Source organism: Neolamprologus brichardi, chromosome 14 (genome assembly GCF_056152115.1).
Source record: "Neolamprologus brichardi isolate AB-2024 chromosome 14, ASM5615211v1, whole genome shotgun sequence".
Lineage (NCBI taxonomy): Eukaryota > Metazoa > Chordata > Actinopteri > Cichliformes > Cichlidae > Neolamprologus > Neolamprologus brichardi.
In genome coordinates this window covers 10283348-10303867 of record NC_142117.1, presented here as the reverse complement: position 1 = coordinate 10303867, position 20520 = coordinate 10283348, and the positions used below count along the sequence as shown (strand labels likewise).

The 20520-nt window shown below is 39.7% G+C and overlaps 2 protein-coding genes across 2 annotated transcripts; one reads left to right on the top strand and one right to left on the bottom strand.

Moving 5' to 3' along the window:
• The first annotated feature begins 5672 nt into the window (after positions 1-5672).
• On the top strand, positions 5673-14119 carry LOC148098808 (TRPM8 channel-associated factor homolog). Its single transcript, XM_087850791.1, has 11 exons — positions 5673-6322; positions 7586-7802; positions 8169-8460; positions 8773-9074; positions 9179-9353; positions 9792-9886; positions 10890-11103; positions 11974-12210; positions 12681-12898; positions 13028-13141; positions 13553-14119. Exons 1-11 carry the CDS (start codon positions 5673-5675, stop codon positions 13793-13795), a joined length of 2757 nt encoding a protein of 918 aa, XP_087706917.1. The 3' UTR covers positions 13796-14119.
• Positions 14120-16720: 2601 nt separating this feature from the next.
• si:dkey-243k1.3 (endonuclease domain-containing 1 protein) lies at positions 16721-18462 on the bottom strand. Its single transcript, XM_087851484.1, has 5 exons — positions 18352-18462; positions 18141-18241; positions 17831-17945; positions 17522-17678; positions 16721-17226 (listed from the first exon to the last, which is right to left on the bottom strand). Exons 1-5 carry the CDS (start codon positions 18427-18429, stop codon positions 16835-16837), a joined length of 843 nt encoding a protein of 280 aa, XP_087707610.1. The 5' UTR covers positions 18430-18462; the 3' UTR covers positions 16721-16834.
• Positions 18463-20520: the final 2058 nt, after the last annotated feature.

Sequence of the window (20520 nt, the reverse complement as noted above, 5' to 3'; positions counted from 1 at the left end):
TATAATTCATATATTCATGTGTGTGTGTGTGTGTGTGTGTATATATATATATATATATATATATATAAATATATATACCACCACTATGTCCGGTTGGTTAGCCACCACCATTTTGTCCGTCTGTATCTGGAAGTCCCACAGGATCTTAGCTCGGTCATTCTCCACCACCCTAGGGGGCATCTCCCATTTTGACCCCGGGACTTCCAGGTTATACTCGGCACAGATGTTCCTGTACACTATGCCGACCACTTGGTTATGGCGTTCCATGTATGCCTTGCCTGCTAGCATCTTGCACCCTGCTGTTATGTGCTGGATTGTCTCTGGAGCATCTTTACACAACCTGCACCTGGGGTGCCATGATTAGTGCTTCCGTGCTGTCTTTCAGTCCAGCTTTGTCCAACCATTGGTAGGATTTCTGGGTATCAGCCACCTCCGCTATCTGCCGGTGGTACATACCGTGCAGGGGCCTGTCCTTCCATGATGGTTCCTCGCCTTCCTCCTCTTTCTTGGGTTTCTGCTGCCTGAGGTATTCACTGAGCACGCTGTCAGTTGGGGCCATCTTCATGATGTATTCGTGGATGTTCCTTGTCTCATCCTGGACTGTGGTGCTGACACTCACCAGTCCCTGGCCTCTTTCCTTCCGTTTAGCGTACAGCCTCAGGATACTGGACTTGGGGTGAAACCCTCCATGCATGGTAAGGAGCTTTCTTGTCTTGATGTCAGTGGCTTCTATCTCCTCCTTTGGCCAGCCTATTACCCCAGCAGGGTGATGATCACACTGATCACAGGCAGGGCGTAGGTGTTGATAGCCCCGATCTTGTTCTTACGTTCAGCTGCACTATGTGTGCATAGACAGCATAGACTCCTCAGGACTTGCCTGACCCTCTGCAGGTACTTGGTGGTTGCAGCTTTCCTAGCGGCCTCTTCATGGTTCCCATTCACCTGCGGGATCCCCAGGTAGTTGCAACTGTCCTCTATGTATGCAATGTTGCCTTCTGGTAGCTCGATCCCCTCACTTCTGACTACCTTCCCTCTCTTTGTTACCATCCGACTACACTTCTCCAGTCCGAACGACATTCTGATGTCATTGCTGTATATCCTGGTGGTGTGGATCAGTGAATCAATGTCTCATTCACTCTTGGCATACAGCTTGATGTCATCCATGTACAGGAGGTGGCTGACAACTGCTCCATTCTGTAGTTGGTATCCGTAGCTAGTCTTGTCAGTTATCTCATATAAACCACAATAGCGAAGGCAGGACCAAACCGTGACCAAAGGAGCCCAGAGGGATTGATCCAATGTGATGGCAGAGGCTGTATCAAGACTAATGTGATCTATTAGATGGTTTTTATATTGGTTAGAATTAAGATTATTTTTATTTTTCCAGTTAATGAGGACCGTTTTCTTGGCAATGCATAGGGCCGTAAAAATAATGTGGGTTATGTTTATTTCTGTAGTGACCTCATCCAAGTTGCCCAGCAAGCACACTAAAGGGAAGGCTGGAATGTTACATTTCAGACACTTCGATAAGTCTTCACATATCTCACGCCAAAACTTCTGAACTGGTGGACAGAACCAAAGAGCGTGGATATAATTGTCCGGTGTATTTGCTTGACAGTGTGAGCCGTTGTTAGAAGACGTATAGCCCATCTTGAACATCCTATGACCAGTATAGTGCACTCTATGTAATATTTTGTATTGCATTAATTGCAAATAGGGATTTCTGATCCATTGAAAGGTTTTTAAGCATATCTGAGACCAAAGGTTTTGGTCTAAGCTGATCAATAAATCCACTTTCCATTTTGCATTAGGAAGGGATATTGATTCATCTATTTTAGAAAGTGTTCTGTATATTTTAGACAATTATTTTAGGGGTTTTTAGATTAAAAAATTGTATCACACTTGGTGGTGTTTGTAATTCAGCTTCACTGGGATTAAATTTCTTTTTTACTATGGATTTAATTTGTTGATATTCCAAAAATCTTTTCTTGTTGATCCCATATTGTGTAACTAGTCTGTCAAATGGAATAAATTCTGTTCCTTCTAATATATGTTCTAAGTATTTGATTCCTTTACAACTCCAATCTGAAAAGTTGATCATATTATTGTTTTGTAGTATGTCCGGATTGTTCCAGATAGGTATACGCTTGGATGAGATTAATGAAGACTCTGTCATTTTTAGAAACTCCCACCATGCTGTCAGAGAAGAGCTGGTGTTGATGCTTTTAAAGCATTCATGTTGCTTGATGATTGAGCTGAAAAATGGTAGGTCTGAAATTTCTAGATTATTACATAGTGCCTGTTCTACATCTATCCAGGGTTCATCTAAGAAGGCGTGTTTTAACCATCTAGAGATAAAGTGAAGCCTGTTGGCTAAAAAGTAGTGATTAAAGTTGGGCAGATCTAGTTCTCCTTTATCCTTGGTCCTTTGTAATATTTTTTAGGCTGATACGTGGGGGTTTATCTTTCCAAAGGAATTTAGAAATATACGAGTCTAGAGATCTGAACCAATCTTGTGATGGCTTACTTGTTGATCATTGAAAATAAACAGTTTATTTTTGGCAAAACCATCATTTTTATAGCAGCGACCCTTGCCATGAGTGATATGGGTAGAGATTTCCATCTAGCCAGATCGCCTTCTACTGTCTTTAAAAGTAGGATGTGGTTTAATTTAGTTAATTCTGCAAGTTTAGGAGAGATATTGATACCTAAATATGTAATGTTTCCAGATTGCAGTCGGGTAGATGAAGAATTATGAAAGGAGCAGTTAATGGGAAGAACTGTAGATTGTGACCAGTTAACTGAATAATCTGAGACTCTTGAAAAAGAGTTTATCAATTCAATCACCCCAGAGATATTGGTCTGTGAGTTTTGGAGAAAAAGTAACACATCATCCGCATATAGGCTGATTTTATGTTCTACTTTCTTACATTTTATGCCCTTAATTGTTGTAGCCTGTCTAATTGCTGCTGCTAGTGGCTCAATAAAAATTGCAAACAGTGAAGGGGAGAGTGGGCATCCCTGCCTGGTGCCCCTCAGGAGACAGACGCTGGAGGATGTTTGGTCATTTGTTTTGACACATGCTGTTGGGGAATTATATAACCAAATTTTTAACCAGCTTACGAAAGAGTTTCCAAAACCAAATTTGTGTAAATTTGCAAATAAAAATTTCCAGTTAACTCTGTCAAACACCTTTTCTGCATCAAGAGACAATATTATGGTTTCAATATTTTTACTGCACGAGTAGTCTATTAAATTAAGTAGTCTATGTGTATTTGTTGATGAGTGCCTACCTTTTATGAAACCAGTTTGGTCAGGATGAATTAAAAGGGGGGTTATTTTCTGTAATCTCTTTGAGAGAGCTTTGCAGATTATTGTAAGGTCTACACTACTAAGGGATATTGGATGATAGCTTGTCTTTGCCTGGTTTTAGTAAGAGACTAATATTTGCAGAGTTCATATTTAGTGGTGGTCTGCCATTTTCTTTGATTTCCTGCAACATTCTGAGAAAAATTGGTGCCAGAATGTAAATATGTATATAGTTTCAGTCAGGTTTCAGAGCTCATCAACATACAGAAACACTTTTAGTAAAGGTTACAAATTATCTTCTTGTGGCCTCTGACAGCAGACGCATCTCTGTGCTTGTCCTGCTAGACCATGGAAGATTGAACAGTAGTATGTGTGTGTTTGGAAATCTGTGGTTTGACTATATGAAAACTTAAGCTAACATGAATTTCGAATGATGATGTTTATATGATAAGTACTTGAGCCAAGAAGTAATAGCAGAAAAGACAACTTGTAAAGTTAAATTTGATTTATTTATATATTTTTTTATGTTTATTTCATTAAATTCTTTACTTTAGGTGGCCAGTTTCCAAAATGTATCTAAATGCAGTTTGTACAATAACATATTTACATCCTGGTGCCAGTTGGCCTCTGTTCATGAATAGAAGAATTTGCATTTGCAATAAATGTGCCCCATTTAAACACATAATGAGTTTTACAAATAAATCTAAACCTAAATCTTCTCTAAGAGATATAATTTGTTGCGCAAATAATTTATTTCTGTATTTCACTGTTTTATTCGTCATACACTGCCATCAACACCAACACCCATGTGAACACTCATAGATAGAACTGGAAACCGTTGGTTGAGTAATTGGCCTGATAACTGCCTTCGTGTGACCTGTTAGTCTGACTAATATTTCCTAAATTGATGATTTTCATTTCAGGTTTCACAGCGTTGTCTTTACTTATACTTCTTTTTATTTTGCACAGAAAGATTTGACCTTTAGTTGTTGGACACTGGACTGAGCACATACACATTTGTACACAGACACACACAGAGACAACAACTGTTGTGTGTGTGAGTCTGATGTTGATGTTGTAACTGTGATGCTTACAGGGAAATAGTTTAAAGGGTCATTTTCAAGGCTAGTCATAAATCTTCAGTAAGTAACAACCCACCAGTCTGTGCAGTGAGGTAGCAGTGACAATCAGAACACCTGACCTTGAAGAGGTAGTACTTGTCGTTTCTGTGAAAAAGCTCCAAGCCAATAGGACTCTGTCTTAACTTGCTTTGGTTGTATGTTATATTTTTGAAACATCTGGACTGCTGTTTTAAATGACATAAAGTACAGTCTTCCATGGAAAATTGAACACTTGTATGTGTGTGTTTGGAAATCTGTGGTTTGACTATATAAAAACTTAAGCTAACATGAATTTTAAATGATAATGATGTTTATATGGTGAATGATTTATATGATTGTCTTTGCTCTGTTTGAAGAACTGGGAACTGCCTCCATCAGAACTTTTGGTGGATGAGTGTAATAGAGTTAAAAAGTTTAAAAAGTTTCTGGCCACATTCTTTACCTTCTCATCTAAAACTGGATGTTGGCCTTTAAGAAAGAAGGCAAACATAAGTTGGAATGTTGGAATATAATTAAGGACATTTAGACATCTAATGTATTTGGATATGAAAAATGAGGTACTTTTGCTGTTTTCATTGCAGACTTGCAGTGAACTCCTGGTCAGTTACTAGGATCATACTGCAAAATTCACCTGCTTCTTGTAAGATTTTCTTGAACAAAATCATAATTTCTGTGACTTCTCCTTTCTTGCTAACCCTGAAGTAGCTGTGACACATTTAATTTCTTCATTATTTCAGTGGAAATACATTTCAAAAATCAATGATCTCTGCAAATTTATAGAGGAAACGTCACATTCTGATTAAACATTCATTTATGGTCACATTTTGCCCCAGTGGTGATAAAAGGAGCTGTGTCTTATCAGTGGTCCCTCCCCTTGCTGTTTCCTCCTTAGCACATAACCTTGTGTAACCAGCTCCATTCTCTGCTTTCATTTTTAGTTTTTCTCCTGTCCTGTTACGTAGAGCGTGTTTCTCCTTAAAACTGTTGTGCTACAGTACCACAGAAAAAAAACTTCCAGGTAAGGAAAAAAATGCTTTGTGTTTTTAAGTTGTATTTGGTTGTAATGAGATCAGTGGAGAACAGCTTTTTATTTTTTCACCAGCTACAGTTTGACAATTTGCTTAGTCTGGACTTGTAACACACTAGTAATAGTTTAAATGTTATGTTTACTGTGTGTTTTCTTCTTACCTAACCCTAACCCTATCTTCTTCATCAGTCTACAGAATATAAATCCACTACACTATGTCATCTAACCAATCATTCAAAAACCAACATGAAGAGGCCTACGCCTCCCTGATGAGAGGCCTGAAGGAGCTGGACCTACAGGGACCCTGTGTTCCCTGTGACCTGGTCCTGATTGGAGACCATGCCTTTCCTTTAGCAATGAACAGCCGAGGTCAGGTGCTGATGGCTGCCTCTCTGTACGGCAGTGGAAGGATTGTGGTCCTGGGTCATGAGGGCTACTTGACAGCCTTTCCTGCTCTGGTAGAAAATGCTCTGACCTGGCTGAGAGGTGATGGATCTGATAACCTCTCCGTAGGGGTGCACAGAAGTGTCAGTGCAGTTGCTAATAACCTCCAAGAATCCAGCTTCCAAGTAGAAGTTGTGGGAGCTTTCAGTGACAAACTGGGAGTTGGTGTTTATGTGACCGATGCCTACAGCGTGGGCTCAGACCCAACAGAGCTGGTAGCATTTCTGAAAGCTGGAGGAGGGGTGCTGATAGCTGGACAGGCGTGGCATTGGGCTGCAACTCACCCCAAAGAGAACACACTGCATCAGTTTGATGGGAATAAAGTGGCAGGGGTGGCAGGAATCTACTTCACTGAGCGTTATGGTGAAGTGGAGAACCTGCCCGTCTACCCTCAGATCCCGTCCTCCTGGATGTCGTTAGCGTGAGTATATGCTATACAGTGGTCCCTCGTTTATCACCGGAGTTACGTTCTAAAAATAACCATGCGATAGGTGAAATCTGCGAAGTAGCCAACTTTAGTTTTTACAATTATTATAGTTTTAAGGCTGTAAAACCCCTCACTACACACTTTATACACCTTTCTTAGACAGGCATGAACATTTTCACACTTTTCTCTCTTATTTTAACACTCAAGTTCAAACCTTCGTAGGAAAATAAATCTCGTATCATAGAATGAAACTAAAGATCAAACCCTGTTTTCAGGTCATGGGAATAGAGCAGCTGCCAGAGAATTCAAGATTAATAAATCAATGGTACAGAAGTGGAGGAAGCAAGAAGACTGAGTTCAGAAAAGTCTGACTTATCTGACTTTTTTGTTTCGCTTAATGCGCCTTATAATCAAATTAAATAAAATTAAAATACAGTAACTTCTACCTTCCTTTAGCATGTCCAGAAGTCCAACATTTTGTGCTATTGTTAGCATCTTCCTCTGCCTTTTGGGTGCTACCACAGATGCCTTTGATGGTGCAAAACGTTTTATTGACATTGCACTTTAGCACTTCAGCGTCACACTGCTAACGATCAAAGACAAGCTGAACGCATTCTGTACTGTACAGGAGACACGGCACGAGATTGATTGACTGATAGTCTACAGCCAATCAGGACGCAGAACACAATGCGCTGTAAAAAGAATAAAAAAATTTAAAAAGCAAATCCACGAAACAGCGAGGCCGCGAAAGGTGAACCACATTACAGTGAGGGTCCACTGTAGTCCTGTTTTACTGCACGTTTCCAAAAGTTCCACTTTCCATATAATAACTTTCACTTTATGTTTAAAGCACTTTAAAACAACATAACAGCTGACCAAAGTGCTGTGAAAATAATAAACAAATCAAAATAACTTTTAACGCAAAAATATTTTTTCTTTGTTATTTGAAACAGTATTACTAAAGTGATTTTTTAATGCTAATTTACATATAATAAAGAATTTTACAAGAACATATTTGTAAAATTTAAAATAGTCATTTTACAACATGACTATATATTTACAGGGTATTGATAGTAAAAACACATTAAGATAATACAATTTACACTCAAAATTCATAGTGACAAACAGACATTTTGTTTAAAACAACACAATTTTAGTAAAAAAAAAATTCATCCAGTTATTCTGAATTTACTTCTGTACACTGTATCTCTAATTTTTATTTCTCTTTCATATTCCCATTCCACCTTTCAATTATAGGACAGGAAAGAACTTCAAGGATGACTTAGAGTTCTTACTCCAAGGGGTTTCAGAGTTCGACCTCCGGTCTGATTGTGTATTTTCTGAGGTTCTAGTCCACGGACCGCTAGCATTTCCCATCGGAACTACAGAAGATGGACGTCCATTCCTGGCAGGAGCCTACTATGGGCGTGGCCGGGTCATTGTGGTTACACATGAAGCATATCTATCAGTCGAGGTAGAGAACTAAAATGTAATTTTTTAAAAGTTAAAATCCCAGATTTCTGTGTGGAGTTTGCATTTTCTTCCAGTGTTTGTGTGGGTTCGTTCTGGGTATTCTGGGTTCCTCCCACAGTCCACAGTTAGTGGAGTCAGGTTAATTGTAAAATTGAAATTGCCCATAGGTGTGAATGTGTGTGTGAATCTTAGTGCGAATGGTTGTCTCTCTCTTTGTGTTAGCCCTCTGACAGACTAGTGATCTGTCCTTTGCTTCTTGCCCTATCGTAGCTGGGATAGGGTGAAATGTGGGCTGTTCTGACAAATATTTTATAAATCACAAGTACACATGACTGTCTGTCTTCCTGCTTTCCTTCTTTTATTTTAGAGCATGGCTCCATTTTGGAGAAACGCCATTCACTGGTTGGATGAAGGGCGCAGAGGGGTTGTTGGTGTCATGGTGGATCCTGCACTCAAAGTTCTGAGTGAGTCTGGGCTGAAGTGTGAGAAGACAAACTTCAGGAAAGATCTCAGCGTGTTTGTGTGTACAGCGTATATCACTGAGCATTTGAAGAAAATCCAAAACTTTGTGGCAGAGGGAGGAGGCCTGCTGATTGGAGGACATGCCTGGTGGTGGGCTTATACACATGCTGGGCAAAATCCGCTTACAGATTTCTCAGGTATGAAAATGCACAACAAGGGTTTCACAATACACATAGCAGAAATACTGGTAGTGTTCTTATTTTTCACCTAAAAAAACATACAAACACATTGATACAGAGCTCTTCCTGTCTAATCAACCATACTAAATCCTAAAACCTGTTGTATTGTGCTAACAGATTCACAATGGTGTAGTATCTTGTCCAAAGACACTTCGATTGAAGGATTTAGGGATCAAATATCCAACCTCCTGATGAGTGTAAAACACAGTCACGACATTTCCAACAACATAACTCAGTAAATTAAGTCAAACTGGCTTTACTTTTTTTCAGGGAACAAGATCCTGAACCAAATGGGATTGAGCCTTTTGGGAGCAACAATCAGTGCAGGAACATACAAAGCCTTTGTACCCAGCTGGCCGATTAAAGATACTTACCACTTCCGCCACCTTCTACACCGCTTCGCTGCCCATGTGACTACAGGTGTAGAACTTAGCAAGCATGAGGAGGGATGTCTTAAAAAGCTGGGCAACGACTGTGATGCTTACTTGTGCACAAAGGCACATGGCTGCTTCTATTACACTCAAGTGTTGGCTGCACTCACTGACATGTTAAAGAGGTCAGGCCTGCCACAGGTGAGTAGAGAAAAAACATTTGAACAACACAGACTAGTGCCACTGATCACTGTATGGCAGCTGTTAACCACTAAGATGTTAAACTAATATGTTCTTCTGTCAAGGTGAGTGACAGCTGCCCTGCAAAGACGCCAAAAGACCATCTACTCCTCAGTGTGGGATCACCTGTATACGAGTTTTGCCTAAATCCTGAGGCCCTCCTGCCCTACCTCATCAAGGATAGGCCACTGATGCCAGACGTCTATAACCACAGGCTCAAGATCGATGTTAACACAGCAGGTCTGATTTCATGTTTGTGGACAAATGTGTCAACTGTGAATATATGACTGCAACCTGTTCACAGTTGTTTCACAATAGTTATTGTTTAATTAACATATTCAATTTGGACTCAATATGGATTTTCTCACAGACATCTAAAAAATAAAATACCTTCAGATTTCATACATTTCATACATGTCACCAACTGTAACCTCTGATCAAGTATCCTGTTGTATCCCACAATATACTTTGATTGTTGTTGTTGTTGATTTGTATTCCAGTGAAAGTGCAGACTTACAGTACTTTGCTAATGTTTTTCATAAACATAGAAAACTAATTTGTTTTCCATTGTGTGTGTGTGTGTGTGTGTGTGTGTGTGTGTGTGTGTGTGTGTGTGTGTGTGTGTGTGTGTGTGTGTGTGTGTGTGTGTGCGTGCGTGTGCGTGTGTGTGTGTGTTAGATGGGGAAGAGTGGATCAGCACTGGTCTCTACCTCTCTCCTGGTATGAGTACCTACATGGTAATGCCATATGAGACTGTCAACAAGGACTGGGAGGTGAAGTATAAAATCTGTGAAGCAGGCAGAAATTCAGTCACATCTCTAAACATCTGTTTCAGCATCAGCCCTTCAGCCAATAGAAAGTCTCACACAGAACTGTGCCCTCTGGTCCCTGCCTGTATCAGTTCAACACAATCCAATAATATGCCCCAGTCATCTATAGGAACAGTGTTAGACCTGTCCATGCTTTTTAATAGCACACCACAAGAAATAAAATTTGTTCATAACATCTTTTTTTTTTTTTTGTTTGCCTGTCCCATTTGGTTCTTTAGCCATCAGAATTGTTGTCTGAAGACCAACAAGGATACCCAATGGATTTATTTTGCCAAATGGATCATCATGGCATTGCCGAATTGGTCCATTTGATCGACCTTTGTTTTTATTATTTATTTTATTTTATTTTCAGTTGTTACAGATGGGACAGACATGAGTGAGGGACAGGAAAGGGAGAAAGAAAGAGGAAGGAAAAGAAAAACAGAAGGGGAGAGGGACAGTGAGAAAGGGGGAAAAATCTCCTGGATCACCTGTTGAGAGAAAAAGAATAGAAAACAAGCAAAAAAAAACAAAAAACAAAGCAACATACTAAACACACCACCATCGCATTAATCTAGCTAAGTGTAAACAGCAGTAAATACTAAATATTGAATGTTGTTGTGCAGCACGCAGGACAGACAGCGCACAATGTGCTTTGAAGTAGCAGCCAAGAAAGGTGTGATTTAATTCTACGAACAGTGAACACCCGTGTGCACACCTGCGTGGATCAGCGCGCTTGTATTCAAATGGTTTCCCCATGTAATGGTCTGCAAGATAATCATCAATCATAACATCTATAAACTGCTTTGTAAATCATTCCTGAATGCACAGGTGTCTCTATGTTCAGGAATTGGGCTGTTTGCAAAGGTGACTGGTGTAATTTGACGCTATATTTAAAAAAATGAACTGAAATGTATCTGTTTTGTCAAAACCCTGATATCCAATAGATTTTCCATTTCATCTACAGATTCAGATAGGCTGTCAAACTGATGAGCTACATGACAAGGATGAGCTGAAGAGACCACCACGTGTTTATGAGCAGTTTCCTGTTACTTCATACATGATGCATGTGTCCAACCTGTGGGGCGGGCTCATCTATCTGGTGGCTCCACCCAACACACAAGTGAAAGGGTTGGAGATCATAGTCCAGAAAGCTGTAACTGCTCCATATTACAAGTCTGGTAAGTCTGTGGTTTATAACAGTGCTGTGTACTTTAGGTCCATGGAGTTAATGGAAGATATCTGATAAGTCTTAATCTTATTCACTTGGATCACCTTCATTCTGATCCCAAGTGTTTTCAATGGACGATGCAGTTGAAACAATTTCAGTTCAACATGTTGAAAGTTAAGTAAAGAAAAGTAAACAAAAATCTAGTTAACAGCTTAACCCTCTCATCTAAAACAGTGCACAAGGTTTGCTTAATTGGAGTTAATGGAAGATATCTGGTGAGTCTCACTTGGATCACCTTCATTCTGATTGAACATACAGTGTTTTCATTGGACAATACAGGTGAATTAACTTGAGCTCAATATATTTTCAGTAAAGTAAAACCCTCTCCGAAAAGACTTCACAAAGTTTGCTAAATTATTCAGAGGCCTTGTGTGCACTATCAGCTTTTTACACCACAGGCTGTTTAAAGATGCGAATGAAATGCATTTGTTGAATTAGATAAAGCAAAATGTATTTATTTAAAGAATTTATTCATATGAGATGCATCTGGAGTTTTTTATGCAAGTTAAGAAAATTAGATAAAACGAAACAGCAAAAAATAGAATAAAAATAAAACACATAATGAATAAAAATCAAAACAGCCCTGTATTCAAATATATATATACATATACAAATATATGTATACATAAGTATATATATATATACTATACTAGAGGCCTGTCTAATCTCTAAAGGCAGATTGTTCCACAGTTTTATTTAAGAACAAGCCGGATTTTTCTTGGAACTGTCACACATTTGAATAGAACATTTTATGTATGTTTTTAATATGCAATGATTCAAAGCATTATCATAGATCTGCTCCTCTCTTTATTCTTTTCAGGTGTGACAACTGCAGCTGAGTGGTCGTTGCTGCGCACGGCTCCTGGGCCCTGGGCAGAGTTGGAGTTTGAAAACATCGTCCTCACCGTACCATCAGATGCTGTTCGGGGTCTGGAGCACCCAGACAAAGTGGCTGCTCTCTGGGATGAAATCATGAGGGCCATTGCAGATCTGGCTGCCAAATCACACAAATTTCCTCGCAAGGAGCGCTTCGTGACAGATGTGCAGATTTCTGCTGGTAAGTGCACTTTACACCAGTTAGCCATCACCAATAAGCAGAGCAAGAAGGCTGTCATGATAGACCAAGCTATACCAAATGAATGCAACATCAGGAAGAAGGAACACAAGTAGCTCAAGAAAACACCAAGGGCTGAGAGAGGAGCTGGAGAAGATGTGGTGGGTGAACGCAAAAGTGGTCCCTGTGCTAATCGTAATGTAATGTAGTGTAGTAAGCTCCAGGGCCTCTGGAACAGCTTGAAGCATTAAGACCGCCGACAAGGCAAATAGGGATTTTGCCCCTTCTTTTGTTAATAACTATATTGTAGGAATTTATAACAACATGCGATAATATAAGGCTTTTGTTTAAATCATTCGGATTCATTTCTCTCCTTCACATTTTATAGCTTTTCTCTCACAAAGTATTCGCAATATAATCTTGCAACAATTATTAATATACTGCAACGTTATATTTACTTTTCTTCTGCTAAGGCTGGATGCATTCAGGTTATCCCATCATGGCACACCATGCCTCAGCTGCTGAAGTAGTTGGTGTTAAAAAAGGTAAAGAACTGTGGGGTCCCATCCATGAGTTGGGACACAACCAACAGAGAAGCTGCTGGGAGTTCCCATCACACACCACAGAGTGTACATGCAACCTGTGGTCAGTGTATGTGCACGAAGAGGTGCTGGGCATCAACAGAGCACAGGTAGAGTCAATCAATTGTTTTTAAAACTCATTTTAAAACGTTACATCAATCGTCATCAGAAAACTCATGACTGAGTTTTCTGTGATCACATGATTTTGCAACTATCTCATTCCATGTTTTTTGTTGCAGGCTCATGATGATTTGACTTTAGCTAAACGAAAGAGTCGAGTAGAGGAGTACATCAAGGGAGGAAGGAAACTCAGTGACTGGAGTGTGTGGGTTGCCCTGGAAACATATCTGCAGGTGAGAAATTATAGAGAAATTTTGCTTAGTCCACAGTGAAGAAAACACATGATATGAATAAGACTGAAAGTCTCTAACTCCATTTGATCCAGTCACACTTAAAATCGACCAAGTCACCAACAAATCACTTAGAGTTAGGTTCAAGTTGTATTTTAGCCACATGCTAAACAAGTGTCAGAAACTACAAGATGATACCTTTCAAATCAAATCTCTGACATGCACTTTGCCTTCTATTAAAAGAGTTTGATTTGGGTGTGCCATATAGGTGACAATTTCATGTAGACTTGTGGACTTATAGTGAAGCTAACATTAAATCGTAACAGGTTGTGATGCTTTGGTCAAGAGATTATTGCTCCTAACATAAAAGACAGCAAATAGTTTAAGTTGTTGTTATAATTACCTTTTCTGTAGCTCCAGGAAAGGTTTGGCTGGGATGCCTTTAAGAAGGTGTTTGCTGCGTACCACCACATGAGCAACTTTCCTGATGACAACGGCACAAAGATGAACCTGTATGCTGAGACTTTCTCGCAGACTGTGGGGATGAACCTGACTGGCTTCTTTAAGGCCTGGGGCTGGCCCATCGAAACAGCCACTGAGAGGAAACTGTCCCAGCTGCCTTATTGGAATGATCACCCCATGACCCAGTACAAATGAACTAAACACGACTGCAGAATAAAGAAATGTAACGAGTGAAACTTTAGCTCATTAAATGCTTTATATTAATCTTTTTATAACATTTATTGCATGCAGAGGAACGTTGTAGCTTTTTTCAGAGCATTTGCACTGATCATTTGCTCCAAATTAGTATCCCCCCAATTTAACTAGATTTCTTTGAGTAAACTTGGACATTAACATGTCCTCTGTGCTTATTTTTACATCTGGGATTGTAAGCTCCACATCAAAAGGAGCCAGCTGAGGTGGTTTGGGCATCTGACAAGGATGCCCCCTGGGCGCCTCCTGGGTGAGGTGTTCCAGGCATGTCCCACCGGGAGGAGGCCCCGGGGCAGACCCAGGACACGCTGGAGAGATTATATCTCTCGGCTGGCCTGGGAACGCCTTGGTGTTCCCCCGGACGAGCTGGAGGAGGTGGCTGGGGAGAGGGAGGTCTGGGCCTCTTTGCTTAGGCTGCTGCCCCCGCGACCCGGCCCCGGATAAAGCGGATGAAGATGGATGGATGGATGGATGGATGGATGGATGGATGGGATTGTAAGACAGGAGGTGAAGAACTGTAAGTTGGGTTGCAGTGTAGAGGAGCTAAATATTATTATTGCTGTTCCTCAAAGTGAAGATCTGTTGCCATAATGTCAAAACGGCTTAGCTCTGTGAATTATAAAAAGGTAATTATTTAGCATACACACAGATTGCAGCTGGATTGTGAGCTGTGGTTATGCTGTTGCTTTTTGGTTTAATCAGTAATCATGTTTTTAATGCAGCAAGTAGCATTTCAGTAAGTCTGTAAAATTCTGTAACTCATAATTATCACTCTGTAATAACCATGTAATGCTTTCACTGAACTTTGAACTTGTCAATCTCTATGGGACAAAACTGGACTCATTTTTTTGCCTCTTAATTGAGAACTGATGCACACAATAAACAATAGTTGTATAATTAAGTCTGTCTGGGTTTTTTTGTTGTTTTTTTTACTATATACACCTTCCTGCAACACAGGCTGTTTGTTTTCCTTTTCAGACATAATTATGATGAAGAAGCCATCATTCACAGCCTTGCTCCCAGTACAACTTTGAATGCATTTATTTCCTCTCACGCCCACGTCAACGTACTCTTGCCTTCCTTCGACATCGCTAGGTTGTGGATATGATAGAGTCGCAACATATGCTCATTAATCAACTATCCAAATTGCCACATTCTTGTCTTAGCAGGATCAATGTCTTTGCAAAACTACTCACTGGTGCCCAATGCTCAACCTCAAATGAAACAACTGCAGTTCAGATTTTCAGTATGTTAAATACGGTTGAACAAAAATATTGCATAACAAACACAATCCCTTCATTTCATGGGGTGAAAAGTAATTGGACAAATCAAAGAACTGAAAATAAAATGTTCACTTCTAATACTTGGTTGAAAACGCTTTGCTGGTAATAACAGTCTGAAGTCTTGAGCTCATGGACATCACCAGATGCTGGGTTTCCTCCTTTTTAATGCTCTGTAAGGCCTTTATGCAGTGGCCTCGATTTATTAAACTCTGACTTCCTTTGACTGCATGTTTTTGTCATTGTCCATCACTTTGCCTTTTTTCCTAAACTGTGCTGGCTTTTCTTGGCAACTTAAGGATGGCTTGTTTTTCTGCATGGAGAGCTCTTCGGATTGCAGCCTCTCTGTTCACAGTGAACTCTTCCAAATGCAAGCACCACATCTCAAATCAGCTACAGGACTTTTGTCTGCTTAACTGATAATGACATAATGAAGGAACTGCCCACACCTGCATTTGAGTCAATTGTTCAACTACTTTTGTTCCCTTCAAAAAAAGGGCGGCACATGTTAAGGAGCTACTCTTAAACCCTTCATCCAATCTGAATGTGGACGCTGAGAGTCTGTATATTATGTCCATGTCCATTATATAACTATAATTGGCATATGTTGCAGTGAACAGGTAATAAAAAAACTTGTGTCAGTGTCGAAAAATATATGTACCTAACAGTATGTATATGAAGAGGTGCTGAGCCTCAGCTGGGCTCAGGCAGTTTGAATCATTCATAAGTCTGTGATTGTATCATTATTTCCTTCTTTTTTTTTTAAATGAGTACAGTCTCCCAAACAGAGGGTCATCCCTGACCTGACCTGAAGTATTTCAGCTGTGCAAGAAACTCAGTATTGGAACATGTGGGTGGCCCCAAAGACACATAAAGCTCAGTGAGCTGGGAGTCGTGGATCCTCCAGGCATTCTGGTTCAGCTTGGGATTCTGAGGAACCACATTCGTCTGGGTGGCGTTGAGGCTAGGGACTGCAGGTAAGAAGTAAAAGAGGGACAAGATTACAGTTTCTCAGTCCAAATAAAAGGTGAGAGTCTAGATGAGTCTAGAAGTGGCTTAGTCAGTACTTCAAATATTGTAGAAAATTATTAAATACAAGCATGTCTAGAAAAAAAACATTGAAACATAATGCTGGAGATGCTGCTTGTTATTTAAGTCTATCTATCCTCAGATGCTGCTGTGTGCTGCATTTTGTATTTAACTATGGTAAAGCTGAAGAAGCATTTTAAATGTCTTTAAATAAAAAATGTTAAGCTTTGCCTGGCCTTTCTCATAATGGTAGTCAATCTAAACTTTACTTTGCAAGTCTAAGCTGTAGGTTTATATGTATCATTTTATTATGTCAGCTTAAAGTGTAGCTAATATGACACCTCCTGAGAGTCAGTTTAATCACCAATTTCCAGCTTATTCACTGTATGACAGCATTTACAGTTTAATTACAGGTTTAAGACTCCTGTTGTTGCTCTGTCTTTATCACAGGCCCTCGATTGGGCCGAGTGTGTACATTGAATACAGTACTGTAGACTGCACAACCATCTCGCCTTCCTTTGCGACACAATTACTAATAAATAACCACATTATCCTTGTGCTTCTCATTTTTATTCATTTATTTAATATTTAATAGTAAGGATTCATTGGTTTAAAAGCTGTAAAATAACAATGTACAATTAAAAAATCCTTAAATTTACTGCCATCATTGCGTTTATGCTCTGCAATTGTTGTAAAACAACTCTCCCACTGGCTGTGCCGTGAACTGCTGCAAGAATGTTTCCAGTTTATCCAGAGAGAGCTGCTCCACCAAGTTGTCCTCTGTGTTTCTTGCTCTGGCAGCGCCGCTCTGAATGGGTCTGTCGTTGTTGTCCACACAGCAGTAGGCATTCCACAGGTAGTCTGGGATGTTGACACGCTTAACATTGTTTTTAACAATCCAGCTGTCTGCAGAAGGAATGGCACCGACCAGCACGTAGGCCTTAGAGCACTTCTCCAGAAAAAGCTCAGTGAGCTGGGACTCGTGGATCCTCCAGGCATTCTGGTTCAGCTTGGGGTTCTGAGGAACCACATTGGTGAGGGTAAAAGTGGCGTTGCGACTAGGGACTGCAGGAGAGAAGGAAAAGAAGGACAAGCTTAAAGTCTCTCTGTCCAAAGAAAAGGTGAAAGCCACGATGAGTCAAGAAGTGGGTTAGTCATTTTCATTCAGCAATTAAAATATTCTAGAAAATTATAAATTTCAAGCATATTTAGCAGAAAACATTGAAACATAAGGCTGGAGATGCTGCTCGTTAGTTAAGTCTATCTATCCTCAGCTGCTGCAGTCAAAAATAATTCCCCAGTCCTGTACTGCCATCTACTGTCTACCCTCCTGAAAAACACACAATCCGTCCTCGACTACCTGCATGGTGTCCGTTGGGGTTGAGGTGACCACGGTCAAAGCCTGAATTTGTGTAGTCCTCATTCAGAGCTTGTCTCTCTCCAAGGTAGACACCAGGGTGATCCTGCCCCAGCCAGTATCCATCTTTCATCTCTCCCTGCCAAGACCGATCTACCAGCTAAGATGCATGGAAACAAGATAGCAAAAAAATTAATTCCTTACAATCTAAAATTGTCTAAAAGAACAATTTATGTAAATTTTGACTCTATATTCTTCATACTTTCTCTCTGACATAAATATATATGCAAAATAAGCTCATGTGGGACAAACCTGTGGCTCCACAAACCACCTGTTCTCCCTGCCGCCTCCATTACTGGGCTGGAATTGATAGGCAGAGTAGACAGCAATGCGATGGATGGTGTCATACAGTGTGGCAAAGTGGTACCTGATGGTGGAAATATTAGCAATAGATCAGAAGTGCTACTATGATAAATAAAGAACAAAGAAAGTTTTTGTTCTAAAAGTGATAAGCAGCAGTTGGATTTTCAAAGATACCATAGAAAAGCAGCAATCTGAGTACACATTACAATGCTGTGTGTGCTGATTCAGTTTTAAAGTATTCTTTCTGCCGGTTTACTACCTGTTGACAAAGCGCTGACAGAGGCGGGCAGCACCAGGTGTGGATGCTCCCAACTCAGGCACCTTTTCTTTGTAAAAGTACTTCATGCATTCTGGTGCATCCTGGGGCAAAATGATAAAAATACATAATAATTAATAGTAACAGAAGTGAAGCTATTTGATAAGACACATATTTAATTCTTCTGATAATCTGGAATAAGAAACCAACAAACCTCAAAACGTTCCACAACATCTGCGTGGACAAAACAGAGGAGCGGGAGAAGAGCACACAACGTTATGAATGTTTGCATTCTGGATCAGAAGTGTGGTGTCTGAGATTACTGACCTGAATAAAACACAAAGCAATAACACTTTTGTCAACAAGGCGCTACGTTACAAAGTATATGCTGCCATGTATGTATAGCTCAGGCCATCACGTAGATGGTACAAATAAGCTAATTGCTGCTTTGGACCATCTGTGTTGATATTTGTGTGTTTCCACTCACCTGATGGTGCACCTGTCTGCTGACACAGTTCACCCTGAAGAAACTGACTTTTATATGTGACTTCTCACCACTCCCTTTCACTCTGTTTGTCCAGTTTTATCTGAGCACATGATATTTGTGTGGAATGAACCAGAATCTGCTTACCAAAGAGCAGGTGCGGCTGACTAGATGACGTAGAAAATGGTAAAATTAGCACTATGATATTGAGAGTGTGAGTAAATCTTAGTCACTTGCTTGAGTACAAGTGAGTACAGTGTTCTGGTTTTTTTTTTTAAAGAAAGAAAGAATATATCAGCAGTAATATAGTATTCCAAAATATGTTTTATGCTCTAAATATATTCTGACAAAATGACATTTTGATTACAAAACCTTTACCTCAAAGTATTCAAAACAAACACTTCCTGTTTCTGGTTTTAAACCCTGCTGTGCATTTGATTTCTTGCCTAATACTGTATGAAATCAAGAATCACATCCAGAAAATATTTTTAGCTACTGTCTGATTCCTTGGAAACAAGAACATTTCACTGCATGTCAGGCAGAAAGTTGCATGTTTTTAATTATTGGTAGGCGAGACACTGTTTCCCTACTAATAGGCTCATACAACATAAAACACTCTTACTTCCAATGCAGTTATTTGCACTCCAGATCACCTCCTGGAATATTACGAGCATGTGGTTTTGACAGATTTACTTACACTCTCCAACAATCAGTTCTTGGTTGGGCAACACAGTGCTATCTGTTCATGTGCTGATTTTCCCACGATTACAACAGGAGCTACAGTTAAACCTCACATATGGACTGTTCACAGATATCCAATATATTTAGTTCAGCTGATTAATCTAACAACTTGTTTGCATTTTGACTTGTTCCATTTACTCAAATAGGCCAAGAGGTCATCACAGAAAGTTAATACTGTTCATCGGGAAGCAGCGCTTCCAGAGGTGTGGGAGAAACATTTCATCACTAATCAAAGTGCCTTCTTCGGCCAGCTGAAACAAAAACTAGCATCATTTCCTAACAATGAGCCATAAACTCAGCTTCATGATCATTAATATGTAAACTGTCTTGACCATTGATTAAAGGCCATGATTACAGTTCAGAGAGTTGGGGGATAGACGCAATTAAAGTATTGTAAGGTTGTAAAAGATGGACCCTTAGGCCAGATTCTTGTTTCCAAAATGGTTGTTCCCTTTGCACATAAATGACATCTATAGCCTCTTTTCCACATTACCTACTTGGGTTGGCTCAACTCAAGACAACTCTACTCTAGTCAGTTTCAGTTGTTTTTCATTACAATTGATCCATTACAACCAACTCAGTTCACTGAAGTAGGCGCTAAAAAAGTAAGTGGTACCAGGTACTATCCAGAGATGAGCAGTAATACTCTTTAATTACTAATTGCTGAGTAAAGTAAGGGATTACTATTGCAAAAAGTAATTAGATTACTATTACTTTCTTGTGAGCTCGCTGCTTTACTGAGTTACTAAACCGTGATTTTGTTTGTGAGAGTGTCTCATGACAATGACATACGAGCATGCGATGTCTTTGGCTGCAACATGTGTGTAGATCAAAAATGTATAATATGGATTCGATTCGATTCGATTCGATTCGATTCAATTAGTTGAAATTTTATTAATCCCTCGGGTAGGTTCCTCCAGGAAATTCGGTTTTCACTACACTGACAGAAGTTGAGAAGAAATGTGAGCAGAAATATACCAAATATACACATATATAACTACAGAGACATATATAAATACAGAGTATACAAAAGGGATAAATAGAATAAATAGGAATACAAGGGAATTGCAACATTTCAAGTATGTGAGTCTATTGCACATTGGATATTAACAAAAAGTATTGCACAGTGAAGAGGCACTACAGCTTAGTTGCCCCCCC

Bases quoted from the DNA above. Each gene is read 5' to 3' on its own strand.
- LOC148098808 (XM_087850791.1), top strand. From the start codon at position 5,673: ATGTCATCTAACCAATCATTCAAAAACCAACATGAAGAGGCCTACGCC. The intron at 9,887-10,889 runs GTGAAGTATAAA...TTTCATCTACAG, and splicing joins CTGTCAACAAGGACTGGGAG to ATTCAGATAGGCTGTCAAAC. The intron at 12,211-12,680 runs GTAAGTGCACTT...TCTTCTGCTAAG, and splicing joins AGATGTGCAGATTTCTGCTG to GCTGGATGCATTCAGGTTAT.
- si:dkey-243k1.3 (XM_087851484.1), bottom strand. From the start codon at position 18,429: ATGCAAACATTCATAACGTTGTGTGCTCTTCTCCCGCTCCTCTGTTTT. The intron at 17,946-18,140 runs GTAGTAAACCGG...TTCCACCATCAG, and splicing joins TGTCAGCGCTTTGTCAACAG to GTACCACTTTGCCACACTGT. The intron at 17,679-17,830 runs GTTTGTCCCACA...CATGCATCTTAG, and splicing joins GGTGGTTTGTGGAGCCACAG to CTGGTAGATCGGTCTTGGCA.